Source organism: Eurypyga helias, unplaced genomic scaffold, assembly GCF_000690775.1.
Source record: "Eurypyga helias isolate BGI_N326 unplaced genomic scaffold, ASM69077v1 scaffold27257, whole genome shotgun sequence".
In the NCBI taxonomy this organism is placed as follows: Eukaryota; Metazoa; Chordata; class Aves; order Eurypygiformes; family Eurypygidae; genus Eurypyga; species Eurypyga helias.
Genome location: NW_010262795.1, coordinates 5477 through 22460, shown reverse-complemented (window position 1 = coordinate 22460; position 16984 = coordinate 5477). Strand labels below are relative to the sequence as shown.

At 51.8% G+C, this 16984-nt stretch overlaps 1 protein-coding gene across 1 annotated transcript in view; it reads right to left on the bottom strand.

Annotated features, from left to right (window-relative positions):
* Window positions 1-10130: 10130 nt before the first annotated feature.
* LOC104512752 (ATP-dependent DNA helicase Q5-like) overlaps window positions 10131-16984 on the bottom strand; it is a gene marked incomplete at its 5' end in the record, with an annotated part of 8591 nt that continues 1737 nt past the window's right edge. The window contains 11 exon segments of the mRNA XM_010155851.1: window positions 10131-10231; window positions 10356-10428; window positions 10917-11168; window positions 12035-12110; window positions 12329-12996; window positions 13665-13805; window positions 14502-14595; window positions 15042-15118; window positions 15266-15324; window positions 16435-16471; window positions 16922-16984. The exon segment at window positions 16922-16984 is cut by the window's right edge and continues 33 nt beyond it. Coding sequence (XP_010154153.1) covers window positions 10131-10231; window positions 10356-10428; window positions 10917-11168; window positions 12035-12110; window positions 12329-12996; window positions 13665-13805; window positions 14502-14595; window positions 15042-15118; window positions 15266-15324; window positions 16435-16471; window positions 16922-16984 — 1641 coding nt within the window.

The following is a 16984-nucleotide window of genomic DNA, read 5'->3' as shown; positions in this document are numbered from 1 at the left end:
CCCATGGCAGGGGGGTTGGAACTAGATGATCTTTAAGGTCCCTTCCAACCCAAACCGTTCTGTGATTCTATGATTCTATGACCTCCAAGACTAGAGGGAAGAAGATAACTGTTTAATGCTTGCAGGTAGAGACAGTCAAATACTATTATAGTGGGAGGGGGAGTCACCACACAGATGAGGCCTTCCTAGGTCTGGCAGGTGAGAGTAATACGCACCGCAGTTCCTCAGCTGACTTTTCAGGGTGGGTTTGGTGACTGTCCCTCCAGAGTTCTGTGCCCAGCCTGATGTCAGAACCTGACAGCATTTTGTTAGTCCCTGCCGGTGATCATTATACCATGATGGACTTCGCCACAGCCTACTTCCGAGAGGGTCAGTCCATGTGAGTAGGCTGTGGTCCCTCCTGAACAGACCCACGCCAAGACATCTCTGAGGATGTTTCTTAGACTGCATGTTCTCTCTCCACTGTCCAGGCAGGGGCTGAAGGGGATGTCTGCTGAAAAGAAAAGCGCAGCTGACCTGGTCCGGCACACCAAGGTGAGCCCAGTCCCTCCCCATGGCTACAGCCAGAATTCCAGCCCCAGCATTACTCTAGCTTTGTCCCCACATGGCCGAAGCAGAGGGCAGATCCTTGGCTGCAGTCTCTGGGGCAGTGTAGGTCCCTCTGCTCTTCAGTGCTGCCTGCGAGACAATGGGAACTGGTGTCTTTTGTGAAGCCTGCAGCACACCTCAGTGTGATCTCCTCCCCAGCTTACCCTCATATTCTGGCCCTGCAGGTCCCGATTCAGGAGTCTTTGCTCCAGTACTCTGACAGTGAGCTGAATGAGCTTGCTACAAAGAACTTCAAGAGTAAGTACCTCCCCAGGACACAGCACTGCAGAGGCTGGAGCACGGGTGAGCAGGACAGCCATGGTGGCCACATGTAGGCATCATGACGCCCAGAATGTCCTGCAAAATGCACTTTTCTTTGAGTGTAAAGTATCCAAGAACAGACACCGCCTGGGCCAATGCCCCAGCCAATACACACAGCCAGTGCCAGCCTAACAGAAGCCCATGGAGCAGAAAAGCTTTCAGGACATTTTCCAGTCTACTGCCTGCCCCATGGCAGGATCACCTCTGCTTAGACCTAAATGCTAGCCTTTGCTTTGCAGCTCTGATGCGATTAATGGGAGATCAACCAAAACTCAAGAACCAGAATGATGTTGAATGCATCTATGAAATCCTTCAGGTTTGTGACCTTCTGGGAAAGCTGCTGAAGCACTAATGGGAATGAAGGACCAAAACCTTGCTGGGAAGGGAAGGGGCAGGGAAGAGCCATAATGCAACTTCCTATGTAAGAAAATAAGCTGAAACAGAGAGGCTGATTAAAAAACATAATACAGGGGACCAGTTGCAGTGATGTCATCCTGGATATCACTGCCTGGATGAGAGCACAACCTGCCTCTCCTTTGGGGCCTCAGTAGCACTGGAGATCAGAGGCTGCAAAGCCCAAGCTTTAAGCCACATTGGCAGAGCTCTGGAGCTGGGAGAGGGAGAGCACACAGTTGTCCTGGGGCCTCTCTGGTGCTCTCATCCCCTCTCTGATATTGTCTCCTCCTTTCTGAATGCAGCTGTGCAAGGAGAAGGAGAGTTTGCATGATGAGGTCTACTGCCAGGTCATCAAACAGGTCACCCACAACCCTAACCAGTGAGTACCAGCACTGTCAGCTCCTGTGCACGCTCAGCTGGAGCAGCACCGGCTGCTGGGAGAGGCTGCCCCTTAATGATGGACTGTCCTCAGCTGCTCGGTTGCTGGGACTTTTGCTGAGCACTCGGGAAATTTAGCCACTCATTGGGTTTGGCTTCTTCACTTCAATGGATGTTTGCCCCTGTACCTCTGGCTGCTGATAGATCTGAGCACTAGTAAACATCCCTGCTAGCTCCCAGTAGTGGTGCCGCTCAGAGCCCTGATTCCCTCTTCACAGCCCGGGGCAGTTGGTGCAACAGTTAGGACTGGCTTGACACCACACTGCTCTGCAATATGAAACATCAGAGTGGCCTTGACTGTTCCCTTTCTTGGTTTGCTGTCAGAATAACTGAATCAATCCCTTTCTCAGCATAAGAAACCTCTGACCAAGAGCCACCACCTCATTTTCTGCCACCTGCCATAAGTGCTCGGAGGGGCAGAGGCTCACTTTGAACAGCTTGGAGCAGGAATTCTCCTGTTCCGAGGTGTCCATGGTTCTTTCTGTCCTGCAGGGAGAGCGTGCTGCGCGGTTGGTTGCTCCTAAACCTACTGACTGGGTACTTCATCCCTTCTAACGTTCTGATGCCCTACGCCACCAAGTTTCTGCAGCTTGCCAGCAGTGATCCATCCAGCACCCACCAAGGTATGACTGCTTCTGTGTCCTGTAAAATAAACGGCTGCCCCCTTGTTACTAAGGCCTGGTGGTCAAGGAAAGAAGACAGCATCCAGGTGGGGATGTGGTCCAATGGGAAAGTATCCCTTATCCTCCAGTGGAGTACTGGGGGAGCTGAACCTCCAGGCAAGAGTCTGCATCTCCAGACTTCGTGCTTGCAGTGGTCATTTCCCATTGCACCGTCACCCAGCCAAGGTGGAATTGTGTCTCTGAGGCTTAGCTTAGCTCTGTAGCTTAGGCCCAGTTTGACAGCTAGACCCTGGGGAGAAGGCAGGTTGTGGTCTTCCCGAATCATCAGCTATGAGGTGATTGGGTTGAAATCCTGCCAGAGAAGAGGGTTCTGGTTCTAATTCTCCCATCCTGTCATTCCTCCGTACTCCTACTGCCCTGGACACTGCCTGGGGCTGGCCCCTCATGATTTAGATGTTCCCTGGCAGAGTGGGAGATGAGGTCAAGTGTCCTTGCCCTCCTAGCAGTTGCTTTGGGTTAAATTCGACACACCAATATGACCCAACACCACAGGAGAGAATGTTGTCCTCTGTTTGGCTCCGCACATGAAGCTTTTTCCTTTTCCTGCAGATATAGCCAAGATCTGCCAGAGCAACCTGCGGAAAAATTTCATGTATGGGGGCCGTCGCCACCTTCCTTTCCCTGTGGAGATACAGGCATTTCTGGTATCGGGGGGCAAAGAAGTGAGGGTGCTGGGAAGAGAGGGAGGGCAGAGGCTTGCCAAGAGGTGCCATGTGTAGTGTTGCAGAGGTGGTTGGGGCTCCAAGAGAGGAAATAAGGCATGTTTCTGTAAGGGATTGGGAAGCGCAGTGCCATGGAGTAGGCAGGGATATGGGCAGGGAAGAGGCAGGTACTACGTGCAAGTGCTGGAACACAGACATGAGGAGGGAGATGAAGAATTGTGGGGCTGATGGGATCCTGCATGTCTTGCTGCCTAAATGTCCTTTGCAGAAGGGGTGCGGTGCCCGCCGGCTGGTGGTACAGATGCCTGTAGGGGTGGAATATCTCACCCGCATCAAGACATTCACTGTGAGTTTTCTGCTTTGGATTTTTTCATTGATCTGGACTCTGAGCCACACTGGGGAACTTCCTTGCCTGGCCAAGGTACTTACTTGCTTCTTTCCTTGCTTCAGGTGGCCAAGGAGCTCTTGCAGGAGATCTGTGAGCAGATGGGGGCAAGCGAACAGGAAGAGATAGAAGAATTTGTTCTTTTTGCCATCAGGATTCACAGCGATAACGGCAGTAAGTAGAGACTGGGATCTAGATTCTTCCTTGAAGTGGTTTCTCCAACAGGGCTGCTGTGTCGAGTAGTTCCCCCACCCTCTGGGTCCTCTTCAGCAGTTTCCCTCTGTTACTAGGGTTAAAGATTGTGCCTTCTCAGGGGCTGTGCTACTTGTTCCTGAAAGGGGCGTGTGTGTCAGTGTGGGCCTGTGTCCCCTTGGGATGGCTGATGCTGGGAGCCGTAAGCGCAGGGTGGAACTGGGGTGTGCAGGAAGGCTCCTGTCGCAGGCCATGGAGCTCATCCCATTCTCTCAGCACCACGAGTGACAACCCTCTTCCTGTGTAAACATGTAGATAAAATGGTGAGGCCGATCAGATCGGAGGAGTATCTTCATGATTACCTGCTGGAGGACAACCTGGTCACTGTGACTTTACGCAGGGTCACCTGGAGCACACCCCTGCACTTCGAGAAGAAAATTTATATGGATGTCCATTATGGGCAGGTAAGCAACAAGGGCATTGTGTGCACCAGGAGCCTCCCTAGCAAGGGCTCCCTGGCACACGAGTGTCCCAAGGGGCTGAAGAAGTGGGAGGGCTTTGGCTGATGGGCTTTGTTTCTGGGAATGACCAGTAACTGAAGCTATGGATGCAAGGAAGGCAGTGCTCCTACAGCCCCAGCCTATGAGCTGTACTGTTCCAGACATGGCCTGTGCAGTTCTGCGTGCTCTTCCCAAGCCCACAATGTCTTTGCTTTTGTGCTACCAGCTTGAGCTGGCTGTGGCATCAGCAAGGCAGGATGTGGGTCTCTGCATCCTGACGCTGCCCAGACCTGCACATACCTTCTGCAAGGTTTCACAAAGGCCTCTCTGCTGTTTCTCAGCTGCTGTGGGATTACCTGAATGGGAGGATACTGCTAAACTGTAGTGAAGAAATGGAGATGCAGGTGGGCATTTTGGCAATACTCCAGCACTGGGCCAAAACCGAGCAGCAGAACGGTGCTCCCTCCAGGTAGGTCTGCCCCATGGTGGGTCTCAATCTCTAATGGCCGTTGGCAACACAGGGGTCAGGGGTAGGTGCCTGAAAGCTCCCTCTGGATAATTAAGGAATGGACGGTGCTGCAGAATGTAAGCTACTAATTAATGACACTCAGTGACTGACTCCTGCCCATCATCAAGGAAGTTTACACTCCTAACACTGTTCACACTCTTAATGCTGTCTCTGATCCACATTTCCTTTTGTGACTCCCCCTGAGCTGAGGGTCATGAAGGTGCCGTGGAGGTTCCTTTAGTCTGCCATGTGTTTGTAATACCGAGAACAAAGTGCATGAGCTCACAGTTGGGGAGAATGCTCCTTTGTTCTTTCTCAGAAGTGCCAGCATTTTCAACCCTGGGCACCTGAAATCTGTAGTGAGATGCCTGATGGGAAGGAAGATGTCACTGGGTACTGGAAAGGTGCTGTCCTGCAGCCCTGAGCTGTATTTTCACACTCTGTCCTCCCTATATCCTCATGCACTTTGACTCGGAGTGGAGGTAATGCCTCCATCACATCCCCTTACAACACCAGCAGCAGGGGGTAACAGCATAACCCCACTGGGCATGGGAGTCTTTGCTCTGTGTAGGGCTTTGGAGGCACAGGAGCAAGACAGAGTTAGAGTAAGGTGGTTTTCAGCTGAGACTGCTGTGAAAGAAACACCCTGTGACTTTAGTTCCCTGCTCCTGTCTCCAGAAATCAGGGCTTTCTCCCAGTGCATGGGTCAGTGGTGCACAGCTGCCTTCTCTGTGGAAAATAGTGGTCTGTTTCTGATGTTTCCTTCCACATCACTGAAGTCAGATACGACTCTTCCCCTCTCCCTCCACCCTTGCTCCCAGCCATGCAATTGAAAATTGTTACCAGATCCCTTTCTTTGTCTTAATCCCCCTGGTTGTTTGTTTGATTTGAGCTGGGCAGGGGGTGAATCTTTATCTGCTTGTTGGCACAGGGAGGAGCTGAAGGAGTACACGCCGAAGACCCTGCAGTCCTCCCTCAACCCCCAGGCTCTGCAGAACCACGTGGGCTTGGTGCTGAGAACCAGGCAGCCTCTCCAGCCAGTGGATGCAAAAATCCAGTTCATAGGTGAGGAGCCATCCAGAGCTGCTTGAGCCGTCTGTCCTGAGCACAGTGGCAGCTGCTCTGCATGCACTTTCGGGACAGTTTGTCAGGTCAGCGAGGCTCCTTGGAGCCAGGAATGAGCCATGACCCTGACAGCCTCCCCCTGCAGACTGGCACTGTTGCCAAACACAGTAGAAATCCCTTCTCTTTTGTTGAAGTCTGCAGGAGACTTTCAGAGCTCTGTCCAGGTTGTGTTTTAATTGATATTCTGGCTGCACTCCTGTTTTCTGCTCAGAAAAGAACAGACATCTATTCAGGTGCTGAGAGTTGAGGCTCAGCAGCCTGGGAAGGAGGGGAGCTGTCGTCAATCTTGATTTCAATGTAGAGAAGCTTGGAAACACCTACAGCTTTTGGCCACCTCAGGCTGCTGCAGTAGCTTGCTGGCTGGAAGCTGCTGCGTGAAAGCACCTTTTGTTTTCTTACAGAGCACATGATGAAATTGCCTTTCTTTGGCTACAACATGTACTTGGTTGAGAGACTCAGTGATGACACGGTCGCTGTGCCCTGTTTCTTTGGTGTGAATAAAGAGGAGATCATTGTGGTGGATGGCACCACCCAGGTATGCCAGACCATTCCTCCCCACTGCCCTGCTGTCTGTCAGATGTTAATTTGGACTTTTAGAAGACCTTGTGCAGGCAGAGACTGCATTTACCTGCACCCCAGCCCCGAACAGCAGCCCTAGCCCAAGGCAGTGACAAGAGTGGTAGAACAGTTAGTACTGCCATGTGCTCTTTCCTAAGTCCAGTGATTGTGCTAACAGTCACAGTCCACAGTAAAACTAAGTGTAGGTCACATTCCTGGTTGTCCCCATCTTGCAGCAGCTCCTGGGACACGCTGGCAACAGGATCTTGCCCTGTATTCTGTACACCCTGCCCTGTGCCCCAGCCTTTGTCTCAGCTTTCAATAGGCTCGTGAGGTGAATCCTCCTTGGTGACAATGAGATAGATGGCTTTAGTTATGAGAGAGTTGCACCAGAGAGTGTGTTGTGGCTTTTCTCCTCACACAGGCGGTCTCCTGCGTCATTCCACTGAAGGAGCTGCAGAAGATGCGAACCATGAGGCCCCTCTCGGACGGTGGGCTTCCCGGCATAGAACTGAACTACGGCTCAGCTGCCAGCCCCAAGACTATGTGGCTTGAACTGTCACGGGTGAGATCAGCCTGGACCTACAGCTTCCTCCTGCACTGCCCTGCCTAGCCTCTGTGAGAGGCACTACTCCTGCTCTCTCCTGTCCCAGGGGTGGATGGGGGCACTGCATTTCCCAGACCCCAGAGTGTAGCTTTATCCCAGCACCTATCTCAAATTTAATTATGGAAAGTGATTTATGGGAATGTTTGATGATGAGAAGCAGCCATGTCTGGGGCAGAGGATGACTGACACCGATTTGTGTTTTGACAGGCTAAAGAAATGTATCACACCATTGTTGTCATCCTGGCTACAACAGAGTTGCACCACTAGAGGAGAATGACCAAGCAGAAGGTACCGTTTTCCTTTCTTTGAGCATGTTGGGTGCTCCCTGCCCTGCCTTCTGGAGGGGACTCTTCCAGAAGACCTCCGTCACCTCAGTCAGCTGCTTTCCAGGACTGCTGCCCCAGGGTCTACTGACAGACTGGACCACATCAGCCCGTGTGACCTGCTCTTCAGTCCCCACTCTTCCTCAAAGCCATGCCTGCGCTGGCTAAACCACCCCCAAGACACCCTTTCTACACCGCTGCTCTTTCCCCGCCTGCTCCGGCACACGCCAGCCGCACAGACAACAGCAGCTGCCTTCAAGCTATGCAGCGTGCGACTGTTCTGTTAGGTTTTGAATTAGCAGGAGCAGACTGACGCTTGCTAGAGATGTGCGTGTCACAACGCAACGCTGAGGCTATGAAATGACAGCGGGGCCTGCCGGTGTTCTCCGTCTGCCAGCTTCTTCTCTGCACTGATACGCAAGAGGCCCTGTAGCAGGATTTGTGAAGCAGGAGCTTGCAGAAAGCATCTTAATTGGAAAGCAGATCAGTGTTAATACACAATTAACACATATGCAGCCCAATCTGTGCCCCAGCAATGGTAAGAAAGTTTATTGTTAATTAATTTCTTACTGGCATAATTAGATGCATATGTTTCTCTCTTATATAAAGAAGTCAGTCATGTCCATGCAGCTGCCATGGCTCCAAACGATGGCTCCATGCCCACGGAGAAAGCCTATTCAAACAGAAATTGTCTTACAGAAGAGGAGAGTGTCCGGGGTTGTACAAAACTGCTTAATTTATTTTTGCTGCTACAGCCATCCTCCTGAACTGTAGGAGATTGCAATAAAATAATCACACAGAGAGATTGTGAAGCTGTGACGTGACAGATTCCGATTTACATCTCAGGGGGGCAGACTGACCCGTGGGCAGCTGGCAAAGCTCGAGGGAAAGGTGCTCACTGTTGGCTGGGGAGGGGCGAGATCTGCGGGTGCCCAGTGCAAGCCCTGAGGCACAGCTGGCTTCTTGCTGGTGAGCTGCTGCCAGCGGTAACTACAGCGTCTTCCCTGTCAGGATCTTCATGTGCTGTTTGCTGTGGCCTGTGAGATCTCAGCTGAAGCATGTTCCACCCTCCAGCAGTGCTACTGCAAGGCTGGATAAAGCGAGATCTCTGAAGATTAACTTACCCTTATTCTTCTTTCTCTGAGCTTTTGATGACAGTCATGAGCTTACGTGGAAGCACAACCCATCTGGTTAGCAAAGCCCCAGAGTGTGATAAAGCACTTGGTCACACAACTCCATGACATAACCAGCCTTCTCTGCACCCCGATTTAAAGATTAACAAAGCATTTCTGAGTTCACCCAGACGACAGCTGAACTCTGTAAGCACTGAACTCTGGAGAGACAGGAACCCCACTTCAGTTGCTGATGAAACAGGGCTCTCAATGGGAAGGTAAATTAGAAGCCAGCAGCCGATGGCTGAAAAATACTTCTGCTGTGTAGAAGGCTTCTTGCAAAGCCCTTTGTCCTTCAGCGAGCAGAGCAAGCTGAAGATGAAAGTGACTTTGGAGTTAAACATCTCCCGGTTCTCTGTCTGGTTCTGGCTGGAGAAGTCCTGCAGCCATAAGGGGTTGGAGGTGTCTGCTGGCACACGTGTCCCGCCCATCCCATTTATTAAGAAAGAGCTTTCATGTCTGTGTTCACAGCGATAGAGTCTTAATGTATCTTAGGCCGGTCTGTATCATTAATTGTTATGAAAAAGCTTTCACAAAGAGTCAACAGCAGCTAGAACATTGTTTTATTGTCTGTTCCGCACGTACCCTTCAGTACATGAAAAAAAACCCCCATCTTCTGAGGACAGTGACCCACACGCCCGTCTGATGGCCTCTCAGGCTGCAGATTCCTCTGGCAGCGCTGGTGCCTGAGGCCACCAGCCTCTACAGGCATGGAACAAGGGCAGAACCCAACAAAAACCCAACAGAAAGGACTTGTGTCAGGGAATCAGGTTATTTCAAGCCCACTGACACCCTAAGCTTCAGGTCCTTATATAAATATAGCAGCAGAGGCACCACAGTGTCAACCTGGGGGCCACAGCACTACCTTAACCAGCTGTAACAGTGGCGTTGCCCTCCGTGCTGCCGACTGTGGGTGAGGCACAGGGAGCAAATATGGCTTTAGGGGTTACAAGCAAATGCTGGACAAGTGTTGGCAACCTGGGTGCCACTACTAGAGAGGTTAATACTGAGAGAGCATCACGGCTTAGGTTAAAGGGCAGGTAGAACTAGCAGAAGCTTAAAAAAAGTTAAAAGAAAAAAAAAAATCTTTTTCCACCTTGAGCAAGTAGGCATTGCCTGCATGGTAAAAACAAAATGCTCCCCTCCTGCCCTTCAAGGGAAAATATTCCATCCAGGAACTCAACCATCACGCTCATCATTGGCAGCCCTGAGCAAAGCGTGTGAACTCGTAGCGTAAGGCTTCTATTGGTAACACTGAACTAGGAACTAAGAGATGGGGGAGCAAGGGGAGGAGCCATCTAGGAAGCAAGATGCCATCCCAAAGCGAAGTCCCAGCTGGAAAGTCTGAGCCCTTCCCAGAGTGCCGCAGGGAGCAGAGGTTGGAGATGCCGCAGACCACCTGAGGCAGCAGCCCCTAACCCACGCAGCAGACCCAGACTTCACACCTCGTGGCGGGAGGTATTAGAGGGCTCCAGCACCCTGGTTAGTGGAAAGACTCTCCCTAAGGTCCTGGAAGCTGGTTTCCTGGGAGTGCGTGGCACTAGGGAGAGAAGTCAGCAAAAGGGAAGAGAAAGCTCACATCTGCAGATTCATGAAACCCTCCGTGGCGAGTTCTGCACGATCCCCTGGTCCCGCTGCTGGAGGAAGGAAGACAGCCACCATGGTGCAGCGATCAGCTCTCCGAGCTCTGCAGCTCCTGCCAGTCTGTCTCGCTCTCACACCTCACCCTTGTTTTGAAAAACTCCTTGATGAGTCTCTGTGCTTCCTCCTTCACTGCAAGAGAGGAAGCACCACCTTTGAGACGATACGTAAGACACCTGCCCCCTCTAAACACAGCCATCCGTTTCGCATCATGAGAGCCCCGGATTGTGGGTGCTCTCCCCAGCTGCCAGCTCACCCGTCCTGCGGGCAGGGTTCTGCTCTCCGGTCAGCAGGTGGGACAGGTGCCGAGCAAAGCCCTTGAACAGATCCTGCAGAATTGGGGCAGAGCAGAAAGCAGACACTGGTTACCTCACCAGACCGTTTCCACATCTCTCCTGCCCTTAGCAGAGCCCACGCGTGGATTCAGGCTGCGGGAGCACCGCAGATACACCTGACCCCGCCGTGCTGGAGAGCGTGAGCGCGCGCTGCCTCGTGGGACACAGCGGGCACGCCACGCCCAAACCGAACCCCCGCTGCTGCCGCCCCGCAGGCGGGAATTCTCTAACACCTGCCAGCGTGTACTGCGAGAGCTTGAACAAACACGCGTGGAACCAAGGCAATACCACTCCAAATCCCACACAAACCCCTTCTTGGGAGAAGGTGATGTGCTGCGCCTGGAGCCACTAAACCAGCACATACCAAGATGTGACTTGGGAATGAAACGTGGCCTCCAGGCCATCTTCTCCTTCTTACAGCCCCAGGTCCCTAGGGAGACACAGGCTCCTTCTGCTAGAGAGGGGCTGGAGCCGTGCCCTACCTTGGAAGCAAACTTGCCACCCTTGTAGAAGGGGGTCAAATATTTGACGACGATGTCGGCCGTTTCTTTGAGGGAGATGCCTTTGCTCACTGGCTGCGCGGTCTTGCTGCTTCCTTCTTTATCGCACTGTGATAAGTTTGGATCAAAAGTCACCTTCTTCTTGGTGGGACCAACGCTTTTGCTTTCTGGCTGGGACAGAATAGAATATTTTGCCACTGTCCGTGGCCGCTTTGTTGCAGGACTTTCCATATCCTGGAGATGGGACAGAAGAAAACCAAACCCGCTAATTCCTGTGGCTGCATTACACTTCCAAGCAGCCGCGATCTTCCAAGAACACGAATCCATAGGATCCTGCAGGCTCTCCCTGTAGCGAATGCCACGCAGGAATCTGTAACCCATTTTGCTGAGCAGACACAATGTGCTGTTGTCCACCCTAAGGCACTTCAAGAAAATCCGTTTAAACCCCACCTTTAGAATCAGCACATGCTTTTAGCGGGGCAGCTAATTGCTAGACCCCATCCTATACAGAAAAATCTGACAGGAAGAGATTTCCCGGGATGCCTGCTGGGAACACACCCCTCAGGAAGCATCAATCACTTCAGGAGTGCCATGCTCTGGCTCAGTTTGAGAGGGCAAGGAGAAAACACACTGTTCAGCAGAGACAGCTACCAGGCAGTCCCAGGTGCCCGGTGCAGAACCGGGCACTGGATGGCGAGGAAGGCTGGCAGCACAGTTTGCTTCCGCACGGTCCCATGCGCCGCTGGCCTGCGGCTGTTCCCCTGACTTGAGAAAGCAGCTTGCTAATTACAGTTACTTACACATCTAGAGGGGGTGTGGAGCCTCGTTCCAGGCGAGGGCAGTGTCACACGTGTTGCAAACAAAGTGGAATGGAAGCTTTCCACTGCCACCCGAGCTGCCGGCACTGGCCCAGGGGGTGGCAGGGGGACACCAGGAGTGCAACGTGACCTCGGTTCCCCGCTCTGCTGCAACTGCAACTGTCCCTCCCCACATAAATAACACTGCGGGGTGAGGTTCAGATCAGGAGCATTGCTCCCGGAGAGAAACTTGGCACAAGTTGAGGAGAGGAAAGAGGAAATTAGCAGCCATTAGACTCTTACCTCAGCGGATCCCGGTCGCTTCCCACACTCGCCTTCCCCAGCCACAGTTAGCTCAGTTTCTGTGACGTTTTCAACACTAATGGGAAGAGCAGAGAGAAGAGCAATTGTAACCATTCCACCATGGAGATATTCCTGCCTTCTCCCTCAGTGGCCACAAGACTCTCTGTGGTAAAGCATCTCCCTCGCCAGCCTAGAGATCTAACACACGTTATTCCCAACTTCCAGGACACGGCTGGTGGGGCTCTGCAGCTCGTTAACAAGGCAACACAGGGAGCAGAGAGGTAGGGATTTTACCTGAATTTGACATCACTTTCTTCCTGAAAGTGTTCAGATTCAGCAGCCTGCTGGGCCTTGAAATCCTCCCCTCTCTCAGTCTGTGTTACTTCTGCCTCTCCCAGTTCTTCATTCCCTGCCTGGGACTGTCTGCTCACATCTTCTCCAGAGATGTTTCCCTGAGGTACTGGTTTCTCTTGACACATGCTTTGAGAAGAAACCTGAGGTAGTGTGCTTGCAGAACAGCCATCTTCCTTTGCTGAGCTGCAATATTTGGCTCTAGACCCACCTTTGGGGAGGGAGAAGAATTTGGAAATATCTTGTGATTCTTTTTTCGCAGCTTCTGCGAGCATCTGCTGCTTCTTGCTAGGTTTGGACTTCTTTGTAGGGCTATCCCAAAGGACAGCTTTTGTGTCTGGACTGGGTTGCTGTCCCTTCTTTTCAGGAGGGCATACTCCCACCCCAGCCCCCTCACACGTTGCTGGGGGCGCTGTTTCTTTCTTCTGCAGAAGGGGGTTTCTGGTGTCCAGACCCAGACTGCAGCTGCTCTTGTCTTGCCCGTTTGGAGAACCTCCTACTTCTTTGAGAGGCTTTGCATCGCTCTCCTCCTGCACCTTCAGCAGTTCTGAAGCTGTCTGGAACAAGCTGGGTTTCTTTGGAAATCCTGCTCCCACACGCTTGGGTTTGAACTAGGGAGAAAGGAAGAAGAAAGTTTGGATGTGAGAGCACGAAGGAAAGCCTGTGTGCAGAACCCTGAAGGGAGCGAAGTTTCTGTACACAACACGTCGGTGTCTGCAGCCCTGAGCTGGGGAAGGCTCTAAAACCGCTTCATCAGCACAACCAGCGGCTGAGACACCAGGAAAATGGCTCAGGTGAAAGTCACAGGCCCGCAGTAAGGAAGCAGACAGCATCCTTGGTCAGAGCAAGATGAGAAAATCTTTGATCTTGCCTGCAGGTAGATTGCATTCCCTAACAGCAACCCGCACGACTAGTTGATCTCGCTCCAAAACCAAAGGACAGACAGGGAAAGCAGTTCACAGATCCACAGAGTGGTGGGGGTTGGAAAGGACCTCTAGAGATCATCTAGTCCAACCCCCTGCCAGAGCAGGATCCCCTAGAGCAGATCACACAGGAACAAGTCCAGGGGCTTTGGAAAGTGTCCAGAGCAGGAGACTCCACCACCTCTCTGGGCAGCGGGTCAGAGCTCTGTCACCCTCTCAGGGAAGGAGTGTTTCCTCATTTCAACTCCAGTTGAAACACACAGCTCCGGCCACACAACGGGCTTAAAATGAACTTATTAAAAAAGCAGATGAACAGAGCACACCAGTCCCTCCTTGCCTGCCCCATCGGTACTCACTGAGTAAACCTGGGATGCAGGCAGGAAGTCCTCTTCTGCTGGAGACCCAGGTTTTGTTTCCAAACTGCTGTTCCCACCAGTTCCGGACCCAAAGACTGAGAACAATTCTCCTTGTTTTGAGGCTTTGTTGATTTCTGCTACCTGAAAAGAGAACATAAATACTCTCCAGCGGCCAGAAATCTGTGCACCCCTACCTCTGTACGTGCTAGAAGGCGTAGTGGCCAAACCAATGTCTCCCCTGGAGAGACACCTCTCTCAAGAACACAAACACCTTAGATGAGATATCAGGAGGAAGTTCTTCCTGGAGAGGGTGGGGAGGCACTGGGACAGGTTGCCCAGAGAAGCTGTGGATGCCCCATCCCTGGAAGTGTCCAAGGCCAGGCTGGATGAGGCTTGGAGCAACCTGGTCTAGTGGAAGGTGTCCCTGCCCATGGCAGGGGGGGGGACTGGATGAGCTTTAAGGGCCCTTCCAACCCAAACCCAATTATGATTGTGTGATTCTACGACCTCCCAAGAGACTGATGGCACCCAGCTAACTTCAACCCAGGCTCGCCTATCAGCGACAGCCTGAGAGCTCCCCGTTCCCCTTACTGCTGGCGCGAGGGGATAGATGGGTGACCTTGCACTGGTACCAGGCTGCCAAAGCCTGTAAAGGCAACAAAGGCCTGAAACCAACGTGATTCTGGGCCCTCCTGGAAACAAAGCCAAGAAGGAAGGTCTGAAAGACTTCAAAGGCAAAGCAGAGCTTCTCCTTCACCTTTCCCACACACGTTCCAGCCTGTTTCCCCTCGTGCGGAGGCCACGTTGAAGGGAACAACAGCAGACGTGTGGCCTTACCTTCTTTAGCACAGCTGCCTTGTAGGAGTTAGCCATTTTACTGCTTCGGAAAGCTTCATACTCCAGCTCCACAGCGCAGGCGTGAGGGTCCGACCTGTAACACAGGCTGGGGTGATTTCTGACAAGACACACTTCTGTATCTGCAAAGGGAACGCTAATGCTTAAGCATCTCCCAGGAAGTACAAAATGCACTCCGTCTGCTGCAGGAGTAAGTGATAACTTCCACAGTAGTCCTCAGGGATGCCACGGTGAATTGCTGGAGAACTGCAGGAGAACGAAAAAGCAAGTCCTCCAGTTGCTGGGTTTGAGAAGTCCGCTATCCCCATCTTGTGGGACAGGGAAGAATTGTGACGCCTAGGATCAGCTAATGTAGCAGAATCCTCATGTCTGAACATCACAAGAGGATGCTATTAAATGAAACTAAATCCTTGGACCAAATAACTTTAAAAAGGTATTCCCTGAACGTGGTAACGTGCTCGGGTCAGAGTAGGCCCTGTGGTGAGGGACTCAACATGTCACCCCTTTTCTCTCATCTCATACCCTTTTCCTCCTGCTGCTGGAACCTTTTCATTGGTGCCCAAAGCTTCTTCCAGCATCTTCAAGCAGTGTTCCCGTCCCTAGGAAACATGGGATACTCAGACATGCTCTACCACAGTGCCCCTTGCCCTCGGACCTCCATCCCTGAATGAGTAAGAAGAGGGCAGGCAGCATTTTTGTTGTTCTTTGCACATCAGCAAGACTGAACGTCAACCAGGCTTTCCTACCTTCACAGTGAGCTTAGAGATCCTCCTGCTGGAAGCATCCTTCAAGGGGCAGTCGGCACCTACCACAGGGGAGACGTTTGGAGAAGGTGTCACAGCAGGGCTGGGGCGATGGAGGCAAGGGAGGGAGCCAGTGCAGTGCTGCTTGGCACGCTCCTCCCTGCAGTCACCCCCAGGACCCCTACCATCACCCTTTCAACCTGGAGAAGCTACAAACTCCAAAAGAGTAGGCAGAAGCCAAAGTGAGATTTGTCTCGCTGGATGGGAACGTCTACTTTGCTAGTTTATGATTAAAAGCTTTCCAAACCCTCCCCTTCTCAGGAAACCCTTTTTCAAGGAATCCCAGCTCTTGGGAAACTCAACTCTTTGCCGCTCCCCACAATACCAACCAAAAATAGAGAGGCTGAATGGAGTAACATGAATGACCAGGTTTTCTTTTACAATAGTGTAACAACAACCGGGAGACCTTATAGCACCTTCCAGTGCCTGGGGGAGCTACAAGGAAGCTGGGGGGGACTTTTTACAAGGGCCTGTAGTGACAGGACAAGGGGTAACGGGTTTAAATTGAAAGCAGGGAGGTTTAGATTGGATATCAGAAATGAATTCTTCCCGGAGAGGGTGGGAAGGCACTGGGACAGGTTGCCCAGAGAAGCTGTGGATGCTCCATCCCTAGAAGTGTCCAAGACCAGGCTGGATGAGGCTTGGAGCAACCTGGGCTGGTGGAAGGTGTCCCTGCCCATGGCAGGGGGGTTGGAACTGGATGGTCTTTAAGGGGCCTTCCAACCCAAACCATTTGATGATTCTATGATTCTATCAACTGTGCTGCTACCCAGGGCCCCAGGCAGCACAGCTACAGACGGCCAATTTTCCCGCAGTTTCCTTGTAGCCCAGTTGAATACTGCTGCATGCCCATTGCAGAAACAGCCTGCAAAGGCAGGGTAGGCAGAGATTTCCTTCTCTATTGCTTATTTGGAAAAGTTGCTCAGAAAGATGCATTCCTTATCTTCACCTCAACCAAAGCTAAGCTCTGATCCATCTTTTCCAGCCAAGCTTTCACAGCCAATCTCTCCGTGCCTAGGGACTGACACCTCAAAAGTTGATGCTATATAAATTTTACACAGCTGCAAAATACAGCTCGCCCCCAAAACCCACTAAAAATCAAAGATATTTACTTGGAGGAACAAAATCTTCCTTTTCTGGTTCTCTGCCCTGGAAGAAAACAAAGATCAGTCAAACACACATGCAGGTCTAGAAGCACAAAAGACACATTTCATCCCCCCACTCCAGGGAAAACAAAAGCTGAGTTACAACTGAAAAGGCAACAAAATGGGTAAAGAGGACAAAGTGTGAGAATCAAAGCCAGAAATCTAGCTTTGTTACGGGAATATGCAAGTGAGGCTGAATGAGGAAATTTGATTTTACTGCTACGGAAGGTGTTAAAGACAACAGGACCCCTTTGACTGGCACGGCAGAGAAACCAGTGCGTGGGTAAGCGGGGTTCCTTCACGTTCCGGGACTTACCCAGACCACGGAGAAGGCAGCAAACGGGGCGGTACCAGAACAAGCAGCAGCAAGATGCAATCATTTACCTGGTTTATGCCTCTAAGACCAGCTGACAGCAAACCCCCCGTGAACCCCCTACCAAGGGAGCCAACTCACTTTGCGCAGGCTCATCTGCTTTTTGTAGAAGTTGTTCCATTCCCGTTTCCGACTCTCTTCATC